General features: G+C 37.2%; 1 protein-coding gene and 1 non-coding gene across 3 annotated transcripts in view; one reads left to right on the top strand and one right to left on the bottom strand.

Moving 5' to 3' along the window:
- Positions 1–2,666: 2,666 nt before the first annotated feature.
- trnar-ccg (transfer RNA arginine (anticodon CCG)) lies at positions 2,667–2,739 on the bottom strand. The gene has a single exon. It is a non-coding gene; the product is annotated as a tRNA-Arg (tRNA).
- A 2,603-nt stretch (positions 2,740–5,342) lies between these two features.
- Positions 5,343–21,060, top strand: part of anapc1 (anaphase promoting complex subunit 1) — a 55,836-nt gene continuing 40,118 nt past the window's right edge. Inside the window, exons 1-17 of one of the 2 annotated variants that reach the window (XM_062430514.1) lie at positions 5,343–5,455; positions 6,436–6,675; positions 7,195–7,359; positions 7,724–7,766; positions 7,878–7,975; positions 9,591–9,673; positions 9,798–9,871; positions 9,970–10,115; positions 10,664–10,809; positions 11,166–11,297; positions 11,653–11,871; positions 12,354–12,449; positions 12,860–12,950; positions 14,551–14,616; positions 14,775–14,912; positions 16,030–16,173; positions 18,907–18,967. In XM_062430514.1, coding sequence (XP_062286498.1) covers positions 6,460–6,675; positions 7,195–7,359; positions 7,724–7,766; positions 7,878–7,975; positions 9,591–9,673; positions 9,798–9,871; positions 9,970–10,115; positions 10,664–10,809; positions 11,166–11,297; positions 11,653–11,871; positions 12,354–12,449; positions 12,860–12,950; positions 14,551–14,616; positions 14,775–14,912; positions 16,030–16,173; positions 18,907–18,967 — 1,918 coding nt within the window. In that variant the 5' untranslated portion in view covers positions 5,343–5,455; positions 6,436–6,459. Of the gene's footprint in view, positions 5,494–6,435; positions 6,676–7,194; positions 7,360–7,723; positions 7,767–7,877; positions 7,976–9,590; positions 9,674–9,797; positions 9,872–9,969; positions 10,116–10,663; positions 10,810–11,165; positions 11,298–11,652; positions 11,872–12,353; positions 12,450–12,859; positions 12,951–14,550; positions 14,617–14,774; positions 14,913–16,029; positions 16,174–18,906; positions 18,968–21,060 lie in introns of both variants that reach the window. The other variant, XM_062430513.1, reaches the window with a different exon arrangement.

Here is a 21,060-nt window from a genome sequence, read left to right on the forward strand (position 1 = left end):
ATTATTTTTAAAGGTTATATATAATTTTAGTATTTAGCTATATTAAATTTCACACAAACATAGCATATCAGACATAGAAACTCATCTTTTTCACTTCCAGTTTCTCTCTCTCTCTCTCTCTCTCTCTCTCTCTCTCTCTCTCTCTCTCTCTCTCTCTCTCTCTCTCTCTCTCTCTCTCCCACACTCCACAACATACTCATCAGAGCCCGAGTCCCTGGAGGTTCCTTTAATGGAGGCCTTGTTTTTGGTGTGCAGCCTCCTGTACAGATCAATTAGACCACCAGAGCTCTTCATTGCATCCTAAATTAACTAAATACATAAATACATTTGGCCTGGATTCAGCCCCATGGCAGACATTACGTACAGCAATTCCATCTCGAGACTTTAATTATCGCAGCACACACACACACTCACATTTCCATCATTAGCTCTCATTAAACAGCAAAACTCTACCCACAATGCACTTGGGTCCGGCTCTCGAGGGGACCAATCAGATTACCCTCCCTGTTCGGGAAAACGATGTAATCTATCTATCTATCTATCTATCTATCTATCTATCTATCTATCTATCTATCTATCTATCTATCTATCTATCTATCTATCTATCTATCTATCTATCTATCTATCTATCTATCTATCTATCTATCTATCTATCTATCTATCTATCTATCTATCTATCTAACTTTAATCTGTGCAATAACTCTCTGGTAATCTCGGGTATATTACCACTCAATACCAATATTACTCTTGTAAATAATTTTTACTATTATTGTTCTTATTGTTTTTCGTACTTATAATTTATTGTTCTTTATTCTTTTCTTCTATTTGACTGTCCACTTGCTGCTGTAATAATACGAATTACCACATTGTGGGACTAATAAATGAATATCTAATCATCTCTTATTTTTCACTGCAGACCTTTTCACTTATAACATAATATTTTATTCACTTGGTGCTTTTGTGCACATTGGATCACCAGCACACTGCCAGCAGATAGTCATCATTCACATTATTAGCTGCAGCTGTGCTTTTCTGCTATGACATGTCAAAATGTCCGGAGAGGAGCTTTTCCTGTTGGAATTACAGGCATTACAGTCTTGATCTCTGCTGTTACAGAAATCTGTGTCGAAAGTTTTAGAGCACCAAGAAAATCAGGAGCAATAAAGTAATTAAAGTTTGTCTTAACCAATAAATGTTGATTTATCCTTGTGAGTTTTAAAGGCAGGAGAGTATTTATCCAGATCTATGGTACAGATTCAGATATTGTTAGGACTTTTGTTGTATAGAGGTGGTTGAAAGAACATCAAGACAAAAAGAAAGAGGACCAATAGCTACGAAACAGCAGAAACAACGTAAAGCTGTGCCTCAGTCCCCTTATTTTATTACTTTTGAGACCAGCAACCAGAGACTGTGATTTGACGTCACCTGGACAGAACTGTTGGATAAATGGATGCAACACAGTCCAATATGATATGATTAGATTTTATTGTGTCACAAACAATATACAGATGACACATTTGTCCAAATATTCACATAACAAAACAGAAAAACTAAATAAACGGATATAATCTAACTTATTACCTGAACAAGCAAAGACAAAGAACATTCATTCAAAGGTTGTGGGGGAGCTGGAGCCAATCTCAGCTGACAATGGGCGAGAGGCAGGCTACACCCCGGGCAAGTCGCCAGTCAATCACATGACTAATATATATACAGACAGACAACCATTCACACTCACATTCACACCTATGGGCAATTTAGTGTCACTAATTAACCTAGCGTGCATGTTTTTGGTCTGTGGGAGGAAGCCAGAGCCCAGAGAGAGCGCACGCAGTCAAAGAATATAAATTACATCAAATAAAACTAACTGTAAACAGCATGCAACACAAATAAGGTTTTATGCATAAAATAAAGCATGGCACAGGATAAAAACACTTAAAGGTCACATAAAAATACAATGTGACCACTAACCACGCTCTTACAGTAAAACTGACATGTCTGTGACACAATTTCAACAAAATCTGAACATAATGAGCTTGTTTTATGCAGGGTTGTTGTATTAGATTATATTAAATTGTAAAGATGCACCTGTAAATTGATGCACTCCATCTTTATCTGTTTTTGTGACAAAGAACTGTAATGGATTGAAACACTATAGAAAATGTAATTCACTATAGGGGCATCATATCTGTGCAGATTCTGCTTTCACTGCTCACTTGGAGAATTTAAGCCATTTCTCTCTCAGTATGAAAGCTACCACCAGAGTGCGACTCTCATCATTTTCCCTCCCCAGATACAGTACAGTGCGTCACCACAGACTGTTCATGGATGCCTCAGCAGCTCAGTAATGAAATCTGAGCACCTGTCATGGCAGGATGACCTCATCTCAAACAGCCAACCTGCTGCAGCTAAATGATGCCTGTCATGGTTAGTTAGAGTACTGTAAAGTTCATTTTCTCGTTTTCACGGAAAGGGAGCATGAACTATTTTAGACTGATAAGCACTTGTCTAATTCATGGAACATTCTCAGAAATTCTTATGGAAATAGTGCCCATACATTATTGCTTCCACTTAGGTAACATTTTTGTCTAAACCACTGCTTTGCTTTTGCCTAAATGCTTTCAACAGAGGTCAAGCTGATCAAGAGAGGTACCTCAGAGAGGATGTGACCCAGGTGGGACTCGAACCCACAATCCCCAGCTCCGGAGGCTGATGCCTTATCCATTAGGCCACTGGGTCACACACAACAAGGGGTTTCTGAGGATTTCTGATTAAATGGCCATCAATCCCCTGTGAACTATAACAAAGACATTTTCCTGAGACACACTGCGTGAGTTTATATGCACACTAGTATCCTGGTTTTGAGTCTTATCCTGCTCAAGATATGGCGTTTACATGGAATATGAGAAACCTGGTTATTCATATTCCTGTATATATGATTATAACAGCATCCTGGTCTCTAATCATCTCCTTCCAGTTGTTTCTTGATTCCTCAACATCTCTGCCTCATTTCACAGGCTTTTGAGAAGCCTAGATTGGGTGTTTACATGTCACAGTATCCTGGTTTCTGTTGGACTAATACTCCAGGTAGCACATCCAGGTTCCCAAAAGCAGGATGTATACACAAAACACAAGTGGGATAGTCCCAAAACCTGACCATAACCAGGATGCTCATGCATATGTAAACACAATCAATGAGAAATAAACAGTTTTTTAAATTTTAATGATGTCAACTAGTGTCCGACTAATACTGGACTTTTGGGTCCAACGCCAATACCAATATACAGTAAGGAAGTAAAAGAATTACGATATCAATTTATCGGCCAATATAAACACATTTCTTGCAATGATACCTCAAATATTAAACATTTGGGACAAAGACATAACATTTCACAATAAAACTGTATTGTCCAAAATGGCATACGTACAGTGAATCAGTAAATCATTTAAGATTATAAGTAACTCTGAATAAAAAACACAATTATAGGATATATGTTATGTTGCCTATCAGAAGAAGACACGCCTTACTTTTTTTGTTTTTCCTGCCCTTTCTCAATAGCATTTAGATAGGTTTTGACTCTACAGATGAGCATTCCCACTCTCTTTTTATTTATTTATCTCTCATTCTGTCTCTCTTTCACACACACACCGCTCAGGGAGCTCCACTGATATTGTTCCGGAGAGTTAACTCGGTCAGATCACACAGTGTTGTTGTGTGGCATCCATCACGTCCATCAGCCCCCGTATCACCCAGACTCCTGATCTTCCACCCAGATATAATTTTTCATGACCACCTTTTATTAAATTGGATTTTTTAGAAGCAGAGGGAGTTACAGGAGAAAGTCCAGCCTGCAGTCTGTTCATCTGTGTGTCAACAACGAGAGAAACTTTATTCTAGACCTACATAGATGATCTGATTATCTTTTGAAGCACTTTGTTTCATAAATCTACTTTTTGTAGGATGTTGATGTTGAAACTATTGTAACTAAATTACGAACACATTTATTTAACTTTCACAAAATATGTTGTTATACAAATATACATTATCCAAATAATAAATCCCATAATCTAATAAATAAGTAAATAAAAAGAATGTAAAATAGTTAAATCATTTCTGCCCATGTCTGAAGCTTGGTGTGACTTTTATTAGATCCTGTTAATTACTTAACACTTCCACATGTAAATATCAGCATATTAATTCATAATTGGGCTGACAGTGATTCTCTCTGCAACATGTAATAATGTCTTCCACATTTAACTGTGTTATGAAGTCTGAAAGTCAAGTAAACTTCTCTGTTTTTAAAATGTGTGTTGCCTTTGTGCTCAGACCTCTTGCCAGGGGATCACATCATTTTAAGCATTCATTTTCATTTTATTAGAAACATTTATTGAAATGAATCTAAATAATGATTTATTATAATTGTACTTATAGTTATGTTGGTTAGAAAAGTTATTTCACAAAATCCTGTGACTGGAACAAATATATGTAATCAGCTCATCAACAGCATGATTGGACAGATACTGTTCTGCAGATATCTGGAGGGTGACGTACTTTATTACCCCTGAGGTTCGCTGGGCTCGAGAACAGATGCTATCCTCTGAACAAAAAGGAAAGCTATTGTGATTTAATCTGCACTGCTGAAGGCCTATGAGCAACATGCAAGATCCCTTCTGGCTCCAGAGGTGGTGTTACTGTGCTGACCTCTGACCTCTGTGGAAGATGGAAAGATAACATATGACTCCTAATAGTTTCTGATAAACAACATAATGTTTATCCTGCTCCTTATTCGGGTGATTTTATTATTTTTTTTAAACATTTATTTATTGATTATGACCATTATAATTGTAACCAGCATATTACATTACATTATATTATTAGTCTTTTTTGATATTTAAACTACTGAGGTATGTATTAACATCACAGATTAAAGTAATGAAAAAAAGTTTGTCTTTGAATACATGGGGCCTCTATTTTGCGGTTGATAAAGATCCCCCTCCACTCGAATGTATTATTATTATTATCATCATTCTTCTTCTTCTTCTTCTTCTTCTTCTTCTTCTTCTTCTTCTTCTTCTTCTTCTTCTTCTTCTTCTTCTTCTTCTTCTAATTGTTGTTATTATTATGATTGATGATGATGATGATGATGATGATGATGTTTATTATTATTATTATTATTATTATCATCAATATTATTTTTAATAATAATATTACATAAATAATAATTTTAGGAGTTTTCTGTAATGATGACGAATGGCAGCCAATCAGCAGCGAGGAGGAGTGGAGGACGGCGCTGATTGGCTGCCTGGCGGAGGAAGAGGATGTCGGGACAGCAGAAGATGTCCGCGGTTGTTTGAAAAAGCTGCTGCCAAAATCCACACTTTGGCACCAGATCCGAGCAGTTTTTTTATGTGACGACGTTGTGCTCGGCCGAGGCGCATTTAGAGGAAAGACAAGGTCTCCGCGATAAGAGCGTGAATATTCCTTATTATCAGGTTAGCGGTTAAAATAATGTGTCTCTGTAGACTAACAGCTAGCTGGAGCTAACATTAGCTAGCATGCTAATGGAGCCGGTGAAAGCGTCAGCGTGCTAATATCTAACACCAGCAGCTGTCAACATGTGTTGTTTAATTAAACTTACAGCGACAAACTGACTGTCAAATACAGAGTGATGTTTGGGGGGTGATGTTTGAGTTGAAAACGTCCAGCTAGCCGCCAACATGTAGCTTCTGTAAGAGTCAATAACAGCATGAAAGTGTAGGAATAATAATAATAATAATGAAATGATTATTTGTCAAATCATCTGTATGTCGTGTTTTACTATGGCTCAAATAGCTAACTCACATCTTAACATATTGGCTGACTAAATGATATTCAATCAGAAAAATTAACCTGCAAACTCGTAGGATTCAAGGTTAGGCTACAGTGAAATTTTTTACTTTTCAATATCAGATGTTTTTAGACGATCTTTTAAATATCAGTGTGAAGGGTTTCAGTTTCACATAAAGGTTGATCCAGTTGGCCATAGTTTTTGTTTTCCAGCTGGTCTCATATGCCACATAGTAAAAATTAGATACATTACTGATTTTAATGTCTAGGTAGGGCTTTAGATTTCTTCCAGGGCACAGAAATTCCTCCTTTCTTTGTTTTAACAAGTTTCTGTTGCACTGTAAACTATTATTATTTACATGTGTTGGAGCTATTTGTTGTTCTTGTTAAGTTTAATAATTAAACGTTAATTTATGTATTTTTTGTTGCTGTTTGTTTTGAAGGATATAATTTTTCTATAATATAATTAAAAAAAATATGTTTTAAGTTTTAAGTAAGTCAAGGACAAATCGCCACTACAACATGTACAGTGGAATAGTGCTATAGTAAATATTCATGTTGTGGCAGGTATGTTTGTCTGTCCTCCTCACCCTCGTCTTTTCTCCCAGAAATAATGCTGATATCTGGAACTCATGTCGGAAGTCGTGTATGAAGAGACAGCCACGATGATTGCCGCAGGGGAATTGCAGTCGTTTGTCCCGTTTGGCCGTGAGCACTGCAGGAACCATCCCAACGCCTTCAACCTGCAGCTCAGAGAACTGCAGCCTGCTTCAGAGCTCTGGTCGTCAGACGGTGCCGCTGGCCTGGTTGGGTCCCTGCAGGAAGTCAGTCTGCAGGAGAGAGACAGGGTAAGTTACTGTTTAAATACTGCTGCTAATATTATAGCTACACAAGCACTTCTGTCGTTACCTGTTGTTGAAAAACATTGAAGAAGGTGAAAGCAACAGCGGTTCATAATGAGAAAAAGTAGGAAGTATAACAAAAGAAGGTAATGGATTTCACATTAAATATTGTTTTTGGTTAAAATATTTCCTTGCATAAAAGTATGTAACTTTCATGGCATAACATAGTAATTGTTGACATTATGCAATGGCATTATAGTATTATATTATGTGTTACAAAGTTATTACAAGTAATCTCACATCACTTCTTTACTCATGAAAACAGTACTATTAATGGATTTCACATTAGATATTGTTTTTGGTTAAGAATATCTCATTGCATAAAAATATATATCTTGCAAGGCACTATAAGTCTTTGTCTGTGTTTAAAAAGTAAAAGTAGCGATTGTTGGCATTAATTGTAATAAATTGTGTTACCAAGTTATTACAAGTAATCTTGCACCACTTCTGCACCCATGAAAGCAGGAATGCTGGCAGCTTAGGAAGGGTTGCGTGGGAGTCAGGGAGGAGGATGTAGAGTTTGAAGAGGAGCTCTACACAGCAGGAAATGTGGTTGTCTGGAGCCAGGGCAGTCGGACCGAAGGCTCCAACGTATACAAGGCATTCACCGTAGACAGCCCAGTTCAGCAGGTTGGTCACTCAATCCTGTTTTCAGACTGTAAGCGACAGCAATGTCATTCAAGAGTGTGAGGACGGATCTGACACACTGTATTGATTCCTGTTCGGAAAATTGTCTTTTAGCTTAACCATAAATATTTCACTTTGAATCTTGTTTTTTAAAGAAACACAGACTGCACTGAATAATTTGAGCAATACAAGTATGAGAATGAAATTATAAGAATGATTTTCTTTTGTTGTATTATGTGGCTTTTGGTATGATTGCACCAATGTTTTTAAAAATGTCTTTTCCAGTGCTGAAATGCCGATTGTAAACCTGCATAGTTTTTCTTTTGGGCAAAACTGACATTTCTTTAATTTTTTTTTCTGTCTTCAGGCCTTATGGTGTAACTTTGCTGTTCCTCAAAACAAGAAAGATGGTACAATATCATTAAAAAACTTAACAAGCAAGTTTAATTTCAAGTTTCTGTTCATTTGGATTGCTGGTCTGTTGAAGTTCATAAAGAAGATGATCATTTTCTTTTTTACAGAGGAGGAAGTGGAGCAGACAGTGTGTATCATCCAGAGTAGCTGTGTCAACGTTCACACTGTGACCGGGAAGGATTTCATATCACCACTACCCTTCCAGGTGAGGAAAAGAAACACTGGTAGGAAATAATGTATCCCTTTGGAAGACATGATGGTTGCAGAGAAATGCAAAAGTGTGCTGAAATTCAGCCAGCCAGAAAACTGGATTCATCAATCTGAGATATTTTTCCTTTCCTATCATGTTTGGTTTAACTCATGTATCGTAGCATCAGCAATCAATTCTGTTTAGTATATCACATAACAACCTTTGATATGGACTAAATTCCAAAATGCTTGGTTATACTTTTTTAAAGGCAATATTTCAAAATCTGAGTCATATTATACAATGTGTGATTTTTGTTAGTGCAACAACAGTTGCAGGAAAGCAGCCATACTTGATGACTTTGATATTCCAAGTAGTGCAAAGTACTCAACTTCTTCTTTTTTACATGATTGCTGGATGCTCGTGTGTGTGTGTGTGTGTGTGTGTGTGCGTGTTCAAAGTGCATACAAGTCAGATTAGTCATATTCCCCAGGGCCGAACTATTGACTAGCTAACCAATAATAATGGAAGATTTGGATCACTGACAATGTGAGATGTCTGTGTTTAATTGTGTGTGTTGTGCGCTGGCTACACTTGAATGTGTGAGTGTGTGTGTGTGTGTATAATTGTCACGATGCATTTTTCCTGTGTATGTGTGTGTTCAAATATAGACATGTTTTTGTAAGTGTAAATATGTTTGTGTGTATTCGTGTCATTAGACTGTAGCACAGCAACATGATGTGATTTGACTCATGGGTGGTCTTGTTATTTATTTGTACGTTGCAGCAGCAGTTTTTGTGGGCTGCTCAGAAAGAATCATGTTTTATTCCTGTGTTCTTGCTTGAGGTCTTTGAAGGTGGTGACATGTTGAATATTCACTAGATTTGACACCCACTCTCATTAAATGAATAAAATGATTAAAGTGGTAAGCAGGCGACATGCTGGTGTTGTGAGCAGACTAAGAAAATCCTTGCAAGAGTCTTTGTGACAGGAAGTGTCGCCTCTGCTGCTTATCGACACTGAATCCTCTCTGAAGAGAGCAGCGCCTTCAGCCCCTGGACGCACAGGAAGCGTCAACAGTGCGTGCGCAGTTGTGTCACCAAGACATTTGGGGTGTCGCCTACTTTGTCCTGCCTGACGCGCGCATGACTCAGCAAAAATAGATAGTAAAAATTATCTGACAAAATAATTGCAATATTACATCTTTCACTACAGTTTCATAGTCTATATGTGTAGAGTATGTCAGCCTGCACGGTGCAGCTGGGGCAGGAAGCCTCTCTGGTGGGCAGCTACAGTGCGGAGAGTCACTGACACACAGAGCTTCTTTTTTTGACTCCTCGCTTTCTGTGATATTAGTTTAAACCGGGACTCCTGTCTGTTGTTTTACCTGCTTCCAGACGGAGACTGTGTGGTGTTTTATAATAAAATGCTGAAACTGAAATCAAGATAATTAAATGTTTTTCTTCCATTTGTAATGAAAACTAAATTTAGGTCATCTAGAAGTTTGTTGGTCAAGTTCAACAATCATGTTTGTTTATGAACTTTATGATTCAATTTGAAAGGTGAAATTATTATTGTTGTCATTATTATGCAATAACATAACAGTCTGTCTGTCCTCTCTGATCATATCCAGGTCTTAAATGTCTGGGCAACCAAGTTTGGACTTTTGTTGGAAAGAAAAAACACAGGGACTGACTCACAACTCAGCCCCCCCGGGTACACACTGACACTGCACCCTCACAACCAACTCAAAACCTAAAAAATGTGTTTTCATGTTTATAATCCTTTATATTTACCACCTCCATGCAAAAGACAGGTACTGAGCTCTTTTTCTCTACAGGGAACCTCTGCCCACAATATTCAGCATGCTGCATCCTCTGGATGAGATTGCTCCAGTAGTGAGTAAACCTGCAGGTAAGAAACTCACTCACTTTCCTTCTCTTTCTCTATATTTTTATGAGTGAGTTATTGCCAAATTTTGCCCTGAATCTGTGTATGTGTGCATTTTCCAGGCCAGTTTGAAGGCTCCCGTGTGCAGTATGTTTCTGACTCCACCATGAAAATAGTTTTCAGCTGCTGTCAGCCCTCTATAGTCGTCTCCTATGACACTGTACAGGGAATACACTCCGTCTGGGCGCTGCGCAAGGTCACAAATGATGTGAGTAATCACACTGACAGATACACACTAGTGGGTGGGTGATGCGGTCTTAAAATAATATCATTATATTTAAGGGTCTGGGTAATGTCTGTGATAACAATATTCTTGAAGATATGACAAAATTGTCTTTGTGAGATTTTTGACTCTCTTTATATTCAGCCGGATGCTTCTGATTGATGTGGTGAAATTAGTTTGTTTTATTGCCCCTTTTGTTGTTGCAGTCTTCTTGCACTTCTTACATATTACCGTGGTTTGTTGTACCAGTATATCTGTTCTTTTATAACCAAACCACTTCCACACTAATGAAGTCGCTCTACCTTTTTAACTGGATCTGGTAGCAATGCTGCTTTCACTTTCAACCATGCTTCTTGCTGCTGTGCGTAATGGTGTGAAGTCATTACGTAAACAAGTCGGAATATTGCCATTATAATTTTTTTAAATCATATGAGAAAATATACTGACAGTATCACCAATACAATATGACACAACCCTAAAACCCACACATTCACAACGCCTTCTTGTCCCTAACATCATCTTACCACCATCAGGAGCGTTCTACAGTCCTACGGTGCCCGGCAGAACCAGTCGGTCTGATGGCTTCGGGCTTCCTGGCGTCACACCTCCGTAACATTTCCCGCCTGGACTCCCCTGGTGGCAGCGGTGCAACTGGGCTCGGTCCTGGAGTTGGAACAAGGTAAAAGAGATCTTTTTAAAGTCTTTGATTTTCAGGTGGAAAGGAAAACCATTACGAGTACGCATCAACATCAGTGGCAGTAAAATACATACACACACACACACACAGTAAAAAACCCCAAACTTAAGATTGAAGATGATACTTATTCCTGTCAGGCCTACAAGACTGACTGAAGAATAAAGACAGTAAATTTGAGATTGACAAAAAACAATGTCAAGTACCGAAATGAGAAAAGAATAAAGATAAATTCTACATAATGTCAAATATTTCCACCAGTCACATGACATTTAGTTGACTCTTGAAATCATCTCTGTTCCCTCACTGCTGTCCCTCCATCCTGGTTTTCCTGCTTTTAGTTGTGCTGTTGGTACCAGCTCTCCTCTCCACTACAGCGCTCTGCACAGCCACCAGAACAGGATCATCACATCTTCACCAGGAATACACTCCCGGGCTCATTCCCCGAGTATATCCAACATGGCGGCCCTTAGGTGGGTTTGGATTCAGGAAACATATTGATGACATAGCTAAACAGGACATGTATTTAAGGTTTTAAATATTTAAGGTGTGTAAACTTACCTTCACATTGTCACACGTTGTCGTTTACTGACTGAATATTGCAGTCTGATTAAAAGCTTCTTATTGTAAAGGTGCTACTTTTTGAGATAATTTCATACTCAAATTCATGACAAATCATAACATAATCCAGAGTTACAATTTTTTATGCTGTGTAGTCTGAACACATTTGTAGTTGCACTATTTGTAGTTGGCAAAAGAGGTGACACACCTTTCCTGTGGTTGAAAAACTCCACAGTGTACCTTTTTAAAACTTTCTTTCCCTTCCAGCCGCGCTCACTCTCCAGGCATGGCGGCCCCGTCCTTCTCCGGTGCGGCTCGTTTCAACACATCTTTCCACAGCCCGTCCTCCAGGGGGCACTACGGCTTGTTACCCTCTTCCAACAGCAGCATCAATGAGACTTTAGTGGTGCCTGAGATGGAGCCCATCATACCTGACCTCTGCATGGAGCAGCTGTGGAGTGAGACAATCACCGCTGGCTGTCACAGGTAATAAGCAGAAGTGCTCCTTATTGAAAACAGATGCACATGATTCATTCACATCAATGACAGCCAGTTATTGAGAGTTTATTTCAATGTGATTTCAGCACTGTCCCTCCTAATTGATTGATTACGTACATCTTAACTCTTGCTAATTCAGCAATTTAAGCATTCCTTGCTTCCTAATTTATTCCAGCAACTGTTGCATAGCTTTTGGCATATTTTATAACCAAGAAACATTGGTTTTAAATACCAGAATATCTCCGTCCATCATTGTTATAATCAGATTTTCAGTAGTGTGCTGTGTTGTGGTTTGTTAGGGGCAATTTCTTGGAAAAGAGTTATGAATAACTTGAAATAAAATTCTATATTTGATTATTTCATTTTAGTTTATTTTTAGGACCTGTCTGTGCTCTGTGTGCCTCCTTTTGAAATGTTTCTGTTTATTAACTTTTGGGCTTTTACATAATGCTTTGCTTGGTTTTTTCTAGGGAGATGAGCAGCCAGGCGTCTAAAGTATTCCTGACATCTGACCTCTGTGAGAACTACTACCTCTGTTTCCTGGTGGAATCTCACCAACAGCTCAGGTAAGAGCAGACATACACAATTTCTCGATTGTTTTTTCTATATAATGTCAGACAATTGTCATAAATGCCTGACGTCTTGGTCAACACCTCTAAATGTAAATAAATTCAGTTTTATCATCATTTTGATACAGAAAAGCTTCAGATGTCTCACATTTGAGAAACTGCAACCAGCTTAGTTTTGGCATTTTTGCTTAAATTACTAAACTGATTATTTGATAATCAAAATAGCTGCAGATTAATTATCACTCTATTAATTTATCCATTAAATGACTAATTATTATAAAATATAGGGCTCCATAAAAGGTCTTAAAAAGTCTCAAATACTCTGCATCGCTCATATATGTAGAAGAAGACAAACCATTTAAAAATAATTTGTACTCTCTTTAATCTTTTTGTCTTTGTTTCCACAGATGTGTGAAGTTCATTGAGAGCAATGATGCATCTCAGCTCATCTTCGCCTCAGTCACGACCATCCCTGCCAAAGACGCAGAGCCTCTGCAGGTAGATAACAATATTTAGGCATTATCGGATTTGCTGAGAGTAGGCGAAGGCTAAGACAATACGTTTCCTAATCAATACCCACATGACGTACTGATTTATTCAGTAAGTATGTAAATGATTATTTATCATTTTCAGATTAGAAATGACAAAAACAGAAGAAAGAATGTAAAAATGTTGTTTTTTATTATAATTTAATGTCTTTTTGTTGAGTATTTGTTGCTGAAGGAAAAAAGTGCGAGTGATTCATCAGTTTGAATTCATAATAGACTAAAATATCTCCATTAGTCTGATATTTTCAGGAAACTTTATATATAAAATACTGTAAATATCTCCTGATTTATGAAAACAATTCTACAAATAGGGCTCTCAGCTTTTATTCTCTCTGTATTTGGATTATCTGTAAGGTGTTTTTCGCAGGGCTGTTGGATCAGCACATGTATTTAAATTGTTCGTGGGAAGTGTGAAGTTATGAACATTGCGTAGGAGGTCTTACTGTATCCTCTTTAATGCATCCGGATGTGTATGAGTTCTGCGATATAATTATTTCCTCACTTATTTCCATTACCTACAGAAAGCAGTGTGTATATTTAGTTGAGCTAAATCTACGTCTCGTAGGGAATCATTGAACATCTATCATTAGACCAGAAATCCTTATGTTATTACAGCCGGTCTCGATGACGGCACTTTATAGATTTATCAGTACAGTTGTGATCTGTGAGATAAACTGTGCTGCAGAGTAGTTATAATTTAAAGTTTTTAGTTTTAGATCTTGGATTTCAATTCCTGTTTACATATTTGTTACTTTTTAAACTTCAGTTTTTTTTGGAAAAGATTTGTATTAGGTTTTATATTTTAGTTGTATTAGTCTTTCATTTGCATTGAAATGATCATTTCTGAGGGAGTATTATCTTGATCTGCATGTTTAAATTAATGTTAGAGTCAGACTTATCACATCTGACATTAAAGCATATTGAGACTAATCACAGATAATAAACTAAATGCAAAATATGTTAAATAAAAGAAAATATTGTCAAAATAAATTCTTAAAGTTATCTAACAAACTTAACAGCTACATTAAATAATGTAAGAGTTAATAATACTGAGTAGTATTGTAGTATAAATGGTCTCATTTAGTTTTTTGACTATTTATTGTTAGGGCTGTGTGATATGATGAAATATATCATGTGACGATAGAAAAACATCTATCATTTTATATTATTCTCTATTCTTTATTTCATTGTGAGGCTAATCAAACTCTTTATGGCAGTATTTATCATCATTTGGAGTCTGTTCATCTTTTGCACCAATTTCATAAACACAATAAATTACATAAAAAATTACTCTTCTTCGGTTATTGGTACGGACCAATTATATATCCATTGAATTAAAATGCACTATGTTGGGTTAGGTATCTTTATGAGGATATAAAACGACCTATATCAGGATATGAAATGAGCCCTATTTACATTGTAGCAGCATTTAATGAAAATGATTAAAGAAACAATTAAAAACTAACCCAAACTAATTTTTTTTATTTGTGCAGTGTTTGGACTCTTGTTTTACAAAACTTTATGTCTGACAATAACACTTCTCTTTTCAGAATATAGACGCCATGCTGGTTCTTGAGGCATGTGGCAGTCTGGTCCTCTACACAGGAGTCACAAGGGTAAGGACGACTCAAATTACCAAGATTTTAGTCCGATTTCTTCGTCGGATTCTTCCTCAGACAGCAGTTGGATACACAGCAAAGATGACAATTCGTACTGGTTTTTGAACTGAACTCCTGTGTAATAAAGACGTGATACTCCTTTTGTGTACCTGTAGGTCAGTAAGGTGTTTGTCCCCGGCCTCCTGTCGCCCACCTTCAACCTCACCAACCACATTTCTCAGCACAGCACCCTGCTGGAGAGCATCAGCACGCCGTCTAACGCTGGCAGTAGACACCTCCAAAGACTGGATGAGGTACTAACATGTGTTGTAAACATATTGTTCTTTATACATTTATAGAATGTATAATGATTTAATAATGACCGTTAAAATAGGCTACAGGTCGTGTAAAATGAAAAGCAGATACAATGTTTGTCTTTAATAGGTAGGTCAATGATGTTTTTTTTGGTTGGTGGTTTAGTCAAATTTAAAGCGGTCAAAACTTAAAAATAAATGTATGAATAACTTGAACACATTCTTTTTTTGTGGACCCAGCATAACATTTTTGCTTTTAATCCATTTTGAGAGAATATATTAGAGGATTATGGCAAAAATGTCCAAGTGATGTAACGATAAAAACTTAGTAACACATAATTAAACTTGCTTAAAAACGCTACATTCTCAATAAAACACTATATCAACTAGTTTGGCATGATCTTACATTATAACTAAAAGTAATGGAATACAATTGTTCTAAATATAACATTTTATCTGGGGAATCATGTAAATCACGAACAATTTCAATTGTTTAAATGAAGTAATTATTTGTATAAGTCCACTTAAATACACTGTAGGTGGATGAAATTCTTAATATTTATCATTCTTTTGTGGTTACACCATTTGACATTTCCAGGAGCATTCAGTCTTATTTTTTGTGGAAAAATATTTCAAATGACAAAAATATAAATCTACATATTAACAAACTTGATGCTGCTTTTAAGATTATTTTTTAAGATATTTTTGAATTGCTCATCTTTCCAACCCTTATTTGTCACTGACCCACGTACAGGAATGTATAAGTGTAGGTATTTTTGTATAAATGTGTATTTGTCTATTGTATTTTTGTCTCATTTTATTTTGTTCTAATCACGTATCACCATCTGTACGTTCCAATTTCTGCTGTCTTCATGTCTGCAGATATACGTCTTCCTTCCTTGCTGCTATTCAATGTAGCGCAATCTAAAACACAATTTCCCCTCAGAGTAAGATAATCTGTCACAGTAAACATGGAGGCTTGATTTAGTTTCCTGTTTAATAATTATTCCATTTTACCGAGCTGAGTGTGTCAGTGCTCCATGTCCATCACATCACTTCCTGCCCTTTCTCTTTACTTTTACCTCATCCTTTCATTTTTTTCCTCCATCTCTTTTAGGCTGTGATGCCTTCTCCGGTGTCAGGGCCCAGAGGTCCAAACATGAAACACCATGAAGCTTCATTTTTAGACGATTACACCTTCCAACAGGCCACGCCCTACATCCATGCCTTGCGGGACTCCGTCTGCAACCGGGTCACTCTGGTAGGTCTGGACAGATGAAGTTTTCTCTTTTCACTGATATCAGAAGCTACAGGAGGCGGTCTTATTTATATTTCCATTATAAATCACTGCATGAACGTCTGGAGACAGTTTTCACATCTCAGCACTCATCAGAGTTGGGTTTTTGATTTTGACTGATCTGTTTAGACGTTTCTTGGGGGATATTTTCCAAATATGAATCTCATGGTGAAAACTGAGCTCACAGGATGTAGTCTGACTTTGAGAAGCTTCTGTTCTGATAAACATTGCAGGAATTAAACTGGAGGCTGAATGTCCAAACGCTAACACATTTTTCACACTGTAACCTTATTATAATCTACATCGAACACTCAGTGTAGAGCTGCGAAGACTGAGCGATTATTCGATATACAGAAAATCAATCAGCAACTATTTTGATAATGAATTAATCATTTTGAGTCATTTTCAAGTAAAAAAGCTAAAATTATAGGTTAAAAATTCCCAAAAGAGTACTTCAGACTTACAATGTATACAAATTGAATGCAGCTGTGTGTGTGTGTGTGTGTGTGTGTGTGTGTGTGTGTGTGTGTGTGTGTGTGTGTGTGTGTGTGTGTGTGTGTGTGTGTGTGTGTGTGTGTGTGTGTGTGTGTGTGTGTGTGTGTGTGTGTGTGTGTGTGTGTGTGTGTGTGTGTGTGTGTGTGTGTGTGTGTGTGTGTGTGTGTGTGTGTGTTAAGTAATATTTGTGAATGGGAGCCACAGAGCAGTGAGTTCAATTTGTGTGTGTTTCGGCCTCCTGGGTCACACTTCGTATAGACACACACACACACACACACACACGTGCAAACACACTAACTAACAGAGCTTCACTATTTGTTTCTCTCACACACATGCGCTGTGCAAATTAGTGTCTGCAGGCTGCTGCTTTGACATATTACTTCTGTTCATTGATTTGCTATTTGACCCCTTAATGCAGCTCCCTGGAGTATTCAAAGCACCGGCTGATCTCTGTGTGTTGTGAGGTCGACAGCGGTATATTTTCTCCTCGTGGTCACTCTCTGATCAGTGAGGCAGCGCTGTGAAATGGTGACAAGAGCAGGACCAACTCTGCTGGAGGAAATGGGACAAAGAATGACATAGTCTAATTTTTCTGACATACAACAAGCTCATGTCTTGCTATATTGAAATAATTTACTGTAATGATGTGTAAAAATTAAATACTCAGAAATTTAGAGTAGCATGTTCACAGCTTAACTACTCATTATGACTACCTTAATGCTTTTAGGGAGCAAAATAATTTGACTCAAAGTTGTAATTAGTCATGGAAAATTCAGAATATCATATTCAGAGGAGTTTTCAGTTTTCAGGGAAACTCAGAGACATATGACTGGTTTGTAATATGAAACAAACATCAAGGGGGGATATACAGTATGTTCTTAGTGACAAGTCCAGTGTTACTCATGGAAATGTCGCACCGTGTCAATTCTGATTCATTTAGAATTGATCATCTTAAAGGTTATACATGTAGAATTATGATGCAATTTACTCATATTAATCGTTTTTATATTGCCAATGAGTGAATAGGTACTAATGTAATTTCAGAATTGAGACATTTCCCCCGACTTTCTCGGTTTCCTGTTACAGCGTGTGGACTGATTTTGTGGAAATTCAAAGACTGTGGCGTGTGCCTTGCCTCTCTCACACTGTTATCAACAGACAAGCGGCATGATGACACAACACAACAAAAACACAGCAATCTGACTACTTGATTTGTGCTTATGTGGAAAGTGTTGAGGATTTCTGATTACCACTTTGCATTCATTTTTTTTTTTTGAAAAAGATGCAGAAAATATCTCAGGTATAATGTATTACATACACACACAGAGTTTTGACTTAAAAATAAATACAATTAATGTGTTTCTGGGTAGACTGCACAAATAAATAAATTCAAGAATTCAAGTGATGATGGCTTTCTGTATCATCAAAATCAGCTTTATTGGCCAAGTATGTTCACGCATACAAGGAATTTGACTGTCAATGTACATATGCAGCCTCTACAGACTGTCTATATGGGCTTAGCGTCTGGTCCCTCTCCAATAAGTGATGCTACATCCATCAGCTGTAAAAAGCAAACCACTCTCTGTGACGTCACTGATTGGGGTGATGCTTGAAAGTTTAATCTGATATAGAGAGTCGCAGCAGAAGCAGTTTTCTGCACTGTGGTTCAGTTTCACATTACCCTTTAACTGTCCGCGTCTGGTAAACTTGTAGACAATGACTCATTTGCATACTCCAATTTATTTTCCTATGAAACTGAATCTTTGCTTCTAAGTCAAGGGATTTCACCACGTCAAAAGTGAAAAACTCCACCATCCTATGCTGGACTTTTCACCGAAGGCATTTTGACGTGGCAGAGCAAAAGAAACACAGCTGTAAATGATATAATTTGTAATTTGTGAATTGCTTTTAGCCGCTTTAGTTTCAAGGTGCTGGTATTGTGCAAACTGTCATGACTTACCGGAACACTTATAGAACGGAGCTTTTTCTGCTATGCTGCTGGGGAATAGGCCTATAAAGGTTTTTTTCTGATTCTGCTGTCCCCTGTAGGACTAGATTTATAGTTTAGTGTAGGATTCACTGCCACAACACTCAGCTGTGCTTGTTGTAACAAACAGAGGTGATCCAGTTGTATTGCACTGATATGAAATCGAAGTGAAAGTGTATAAATTTAATTTTTGCACAATCTCTTTCTCTCTGTAGGAGCTAAGCAGTGGCACCATGCTGAGGATCTCTATCCCAGAGATTGCAACCTCAGAGCTGGGTGAGACACACACACACACACACACACACACACACACACACACACACACACACACACACACACACACACACACACACACACACACACAGATTCTTTCTATAATTGCTTTGCACACACAGACACGTACACATACACTCTTAAGACATTTTCTAAAAGGGATCATCGTACATTCTCGTTCGTGGATGCAGAAAAACATTGTGCACAGAGATACATTTAAAACAAGGTATTGCATCTGTTGTTGTTGGTCAGTGACGTGTTCTGTTATGAAAATGTCTGTTATGTCTGTTGTGTGTACTTTTTAAGTGAGACCACTGGAAAACACACACTCACAGACACACAGACATACAGATGGCTGAGTCAGAGCAGTTAGGTCCTGGAAATTAGGTTTAAGAGCTGCCTTATGTTGTTACATGGTGAGGTATAATCTTGATGTATTGAGGATGCCATAACAACACACATACACACAGCATCCCGCTGATAATGATTAAGCCACAACATCAGTAAAGTTTCCATGTGAAGTGCTGAGTGAAAAATCAGATGCACATATATATGTATCAGAAATACAACTATTTTCCTCTTTCTGGTCAACTTCTTTCCATCCTATTTTTCATGTTCTTTCTTTTAATTAGTCTCTTAGACTATAAATAATCTCTGATCTTTATCATCTCTCTGCGGTACTTTGTTGCACGAAAAGAAAATTTAAATGCACCTTTTAACACATGTAAATAATCCATCCACGTGTGCGGATGAACTGAAAGACGTATTCACACAGGGGGAAAGTAGTGCGTGGGAACTTCAGTTAATTAGCAAATTATCTCGCTACCTTGCTTTTCCTTAGGTCAATAAAACTCACACTTCCCCCTCTAACAGACAGCCCACTGCACCAGAGTATACTGCTTAGGTAATGTGCTTATTTTTAGATTCATGAGTACAGTACATTCACCCATGTCTTTTATAACTATGTTATCTCATACATGCACCTCTTTATTTGTGCCGAGGATCACGACCTTCATGTTAAAGTTGGTCACTTACATTTTAAAGGCCTGTTCTGCTACAAAGCCAATAATATCCCTCAACAGGAAAACATTTTTTATTTTCTCAAATGTGAAGATTTGAAGCTTTTTTTTCTATCACACATAATAGAATACTGATTATCTTTGGATTTTGGTCTGTTGATCGGACAAAAAAAAGACACTGAAGATGTTTTTCCCCCCAAAACCCTAAAAAAGCCCCCCCCAAATATTATTATAATATATGATATTCAGTTTACTGTCACAGCAACAAAACATATTCACATATTTTTATGAACTTGAAGCAATAAATTGGTCATTAAAATAGCTGGCAACTAATAGATTAATTGACTTATCATCACAGCTCTGAATATGTGTTTACAGCATAGTTTATAGTTTTTTGCACTGCCCTCGAGTGGTCAATAAAAAAAGAAAGAAAAGGAAATGGGTATAACATCATGTTTCTTCTACATGTTGTGTAACATGCTAGTAGTTTTGTTATCAGGTTTATAAAAATCGTTATCAGGTTTATAACTGAGCAGATTCAGACTGTTGCTCTCTTACTAAACATTTCGACATGTAATGTATAATTGTTAGTGCAGTTTTCAGTTGTAGAAAAATTAGTTGTCAAAATGGACATTTCAGGATTTTTCAGGAACTGACTTGTGAATCTTTTCTCACCTTGGTTTTATGTTTCACTAGCCAAAAATAGCTAATGAATAAACACTTCCTAATTAATATACACTACTAAAATGTTTTATTTTCTAGCTAATTAAAGCATAGGTGTTTCTTTTCTTATCTGATTATTACAACTAATTGGTCCCTGTTTTGAATGACAACTTAACATCTATCCTGACCATGAACTTGGAAGTTTCTTAATCTCTTCTATCTTTTGTTGAAGCTCATCTTTTGTGTTTTTTTTTTTAAAGGCCTTCAGTGTGTATGACTCTGTGTACCTCGGGTGTGCCTCCCTTTGTGATTTTGCCACGAGTTGCTCCCCATTATTTATTAATCGATCCTACAGACGAGGCTTTCTACCTCTAATGAAATGGCATTTATCCACCTCTTCCCTGACCTTTCCCA

The sequence above is a fragment of the Scomber scombrus genome, chromosome 12 (assembly GCF_963691925.1).
Source record: "Scomber scombrus chromosome 12, fScoSco1.1, whole genome shotgun sequence".
Taxonomy (NCBI): Eukaryota; Metazoa; Chordata; class Actinopteri; order Scombriformes; family Scombridae; genus Scomber; species Scomber scombrus.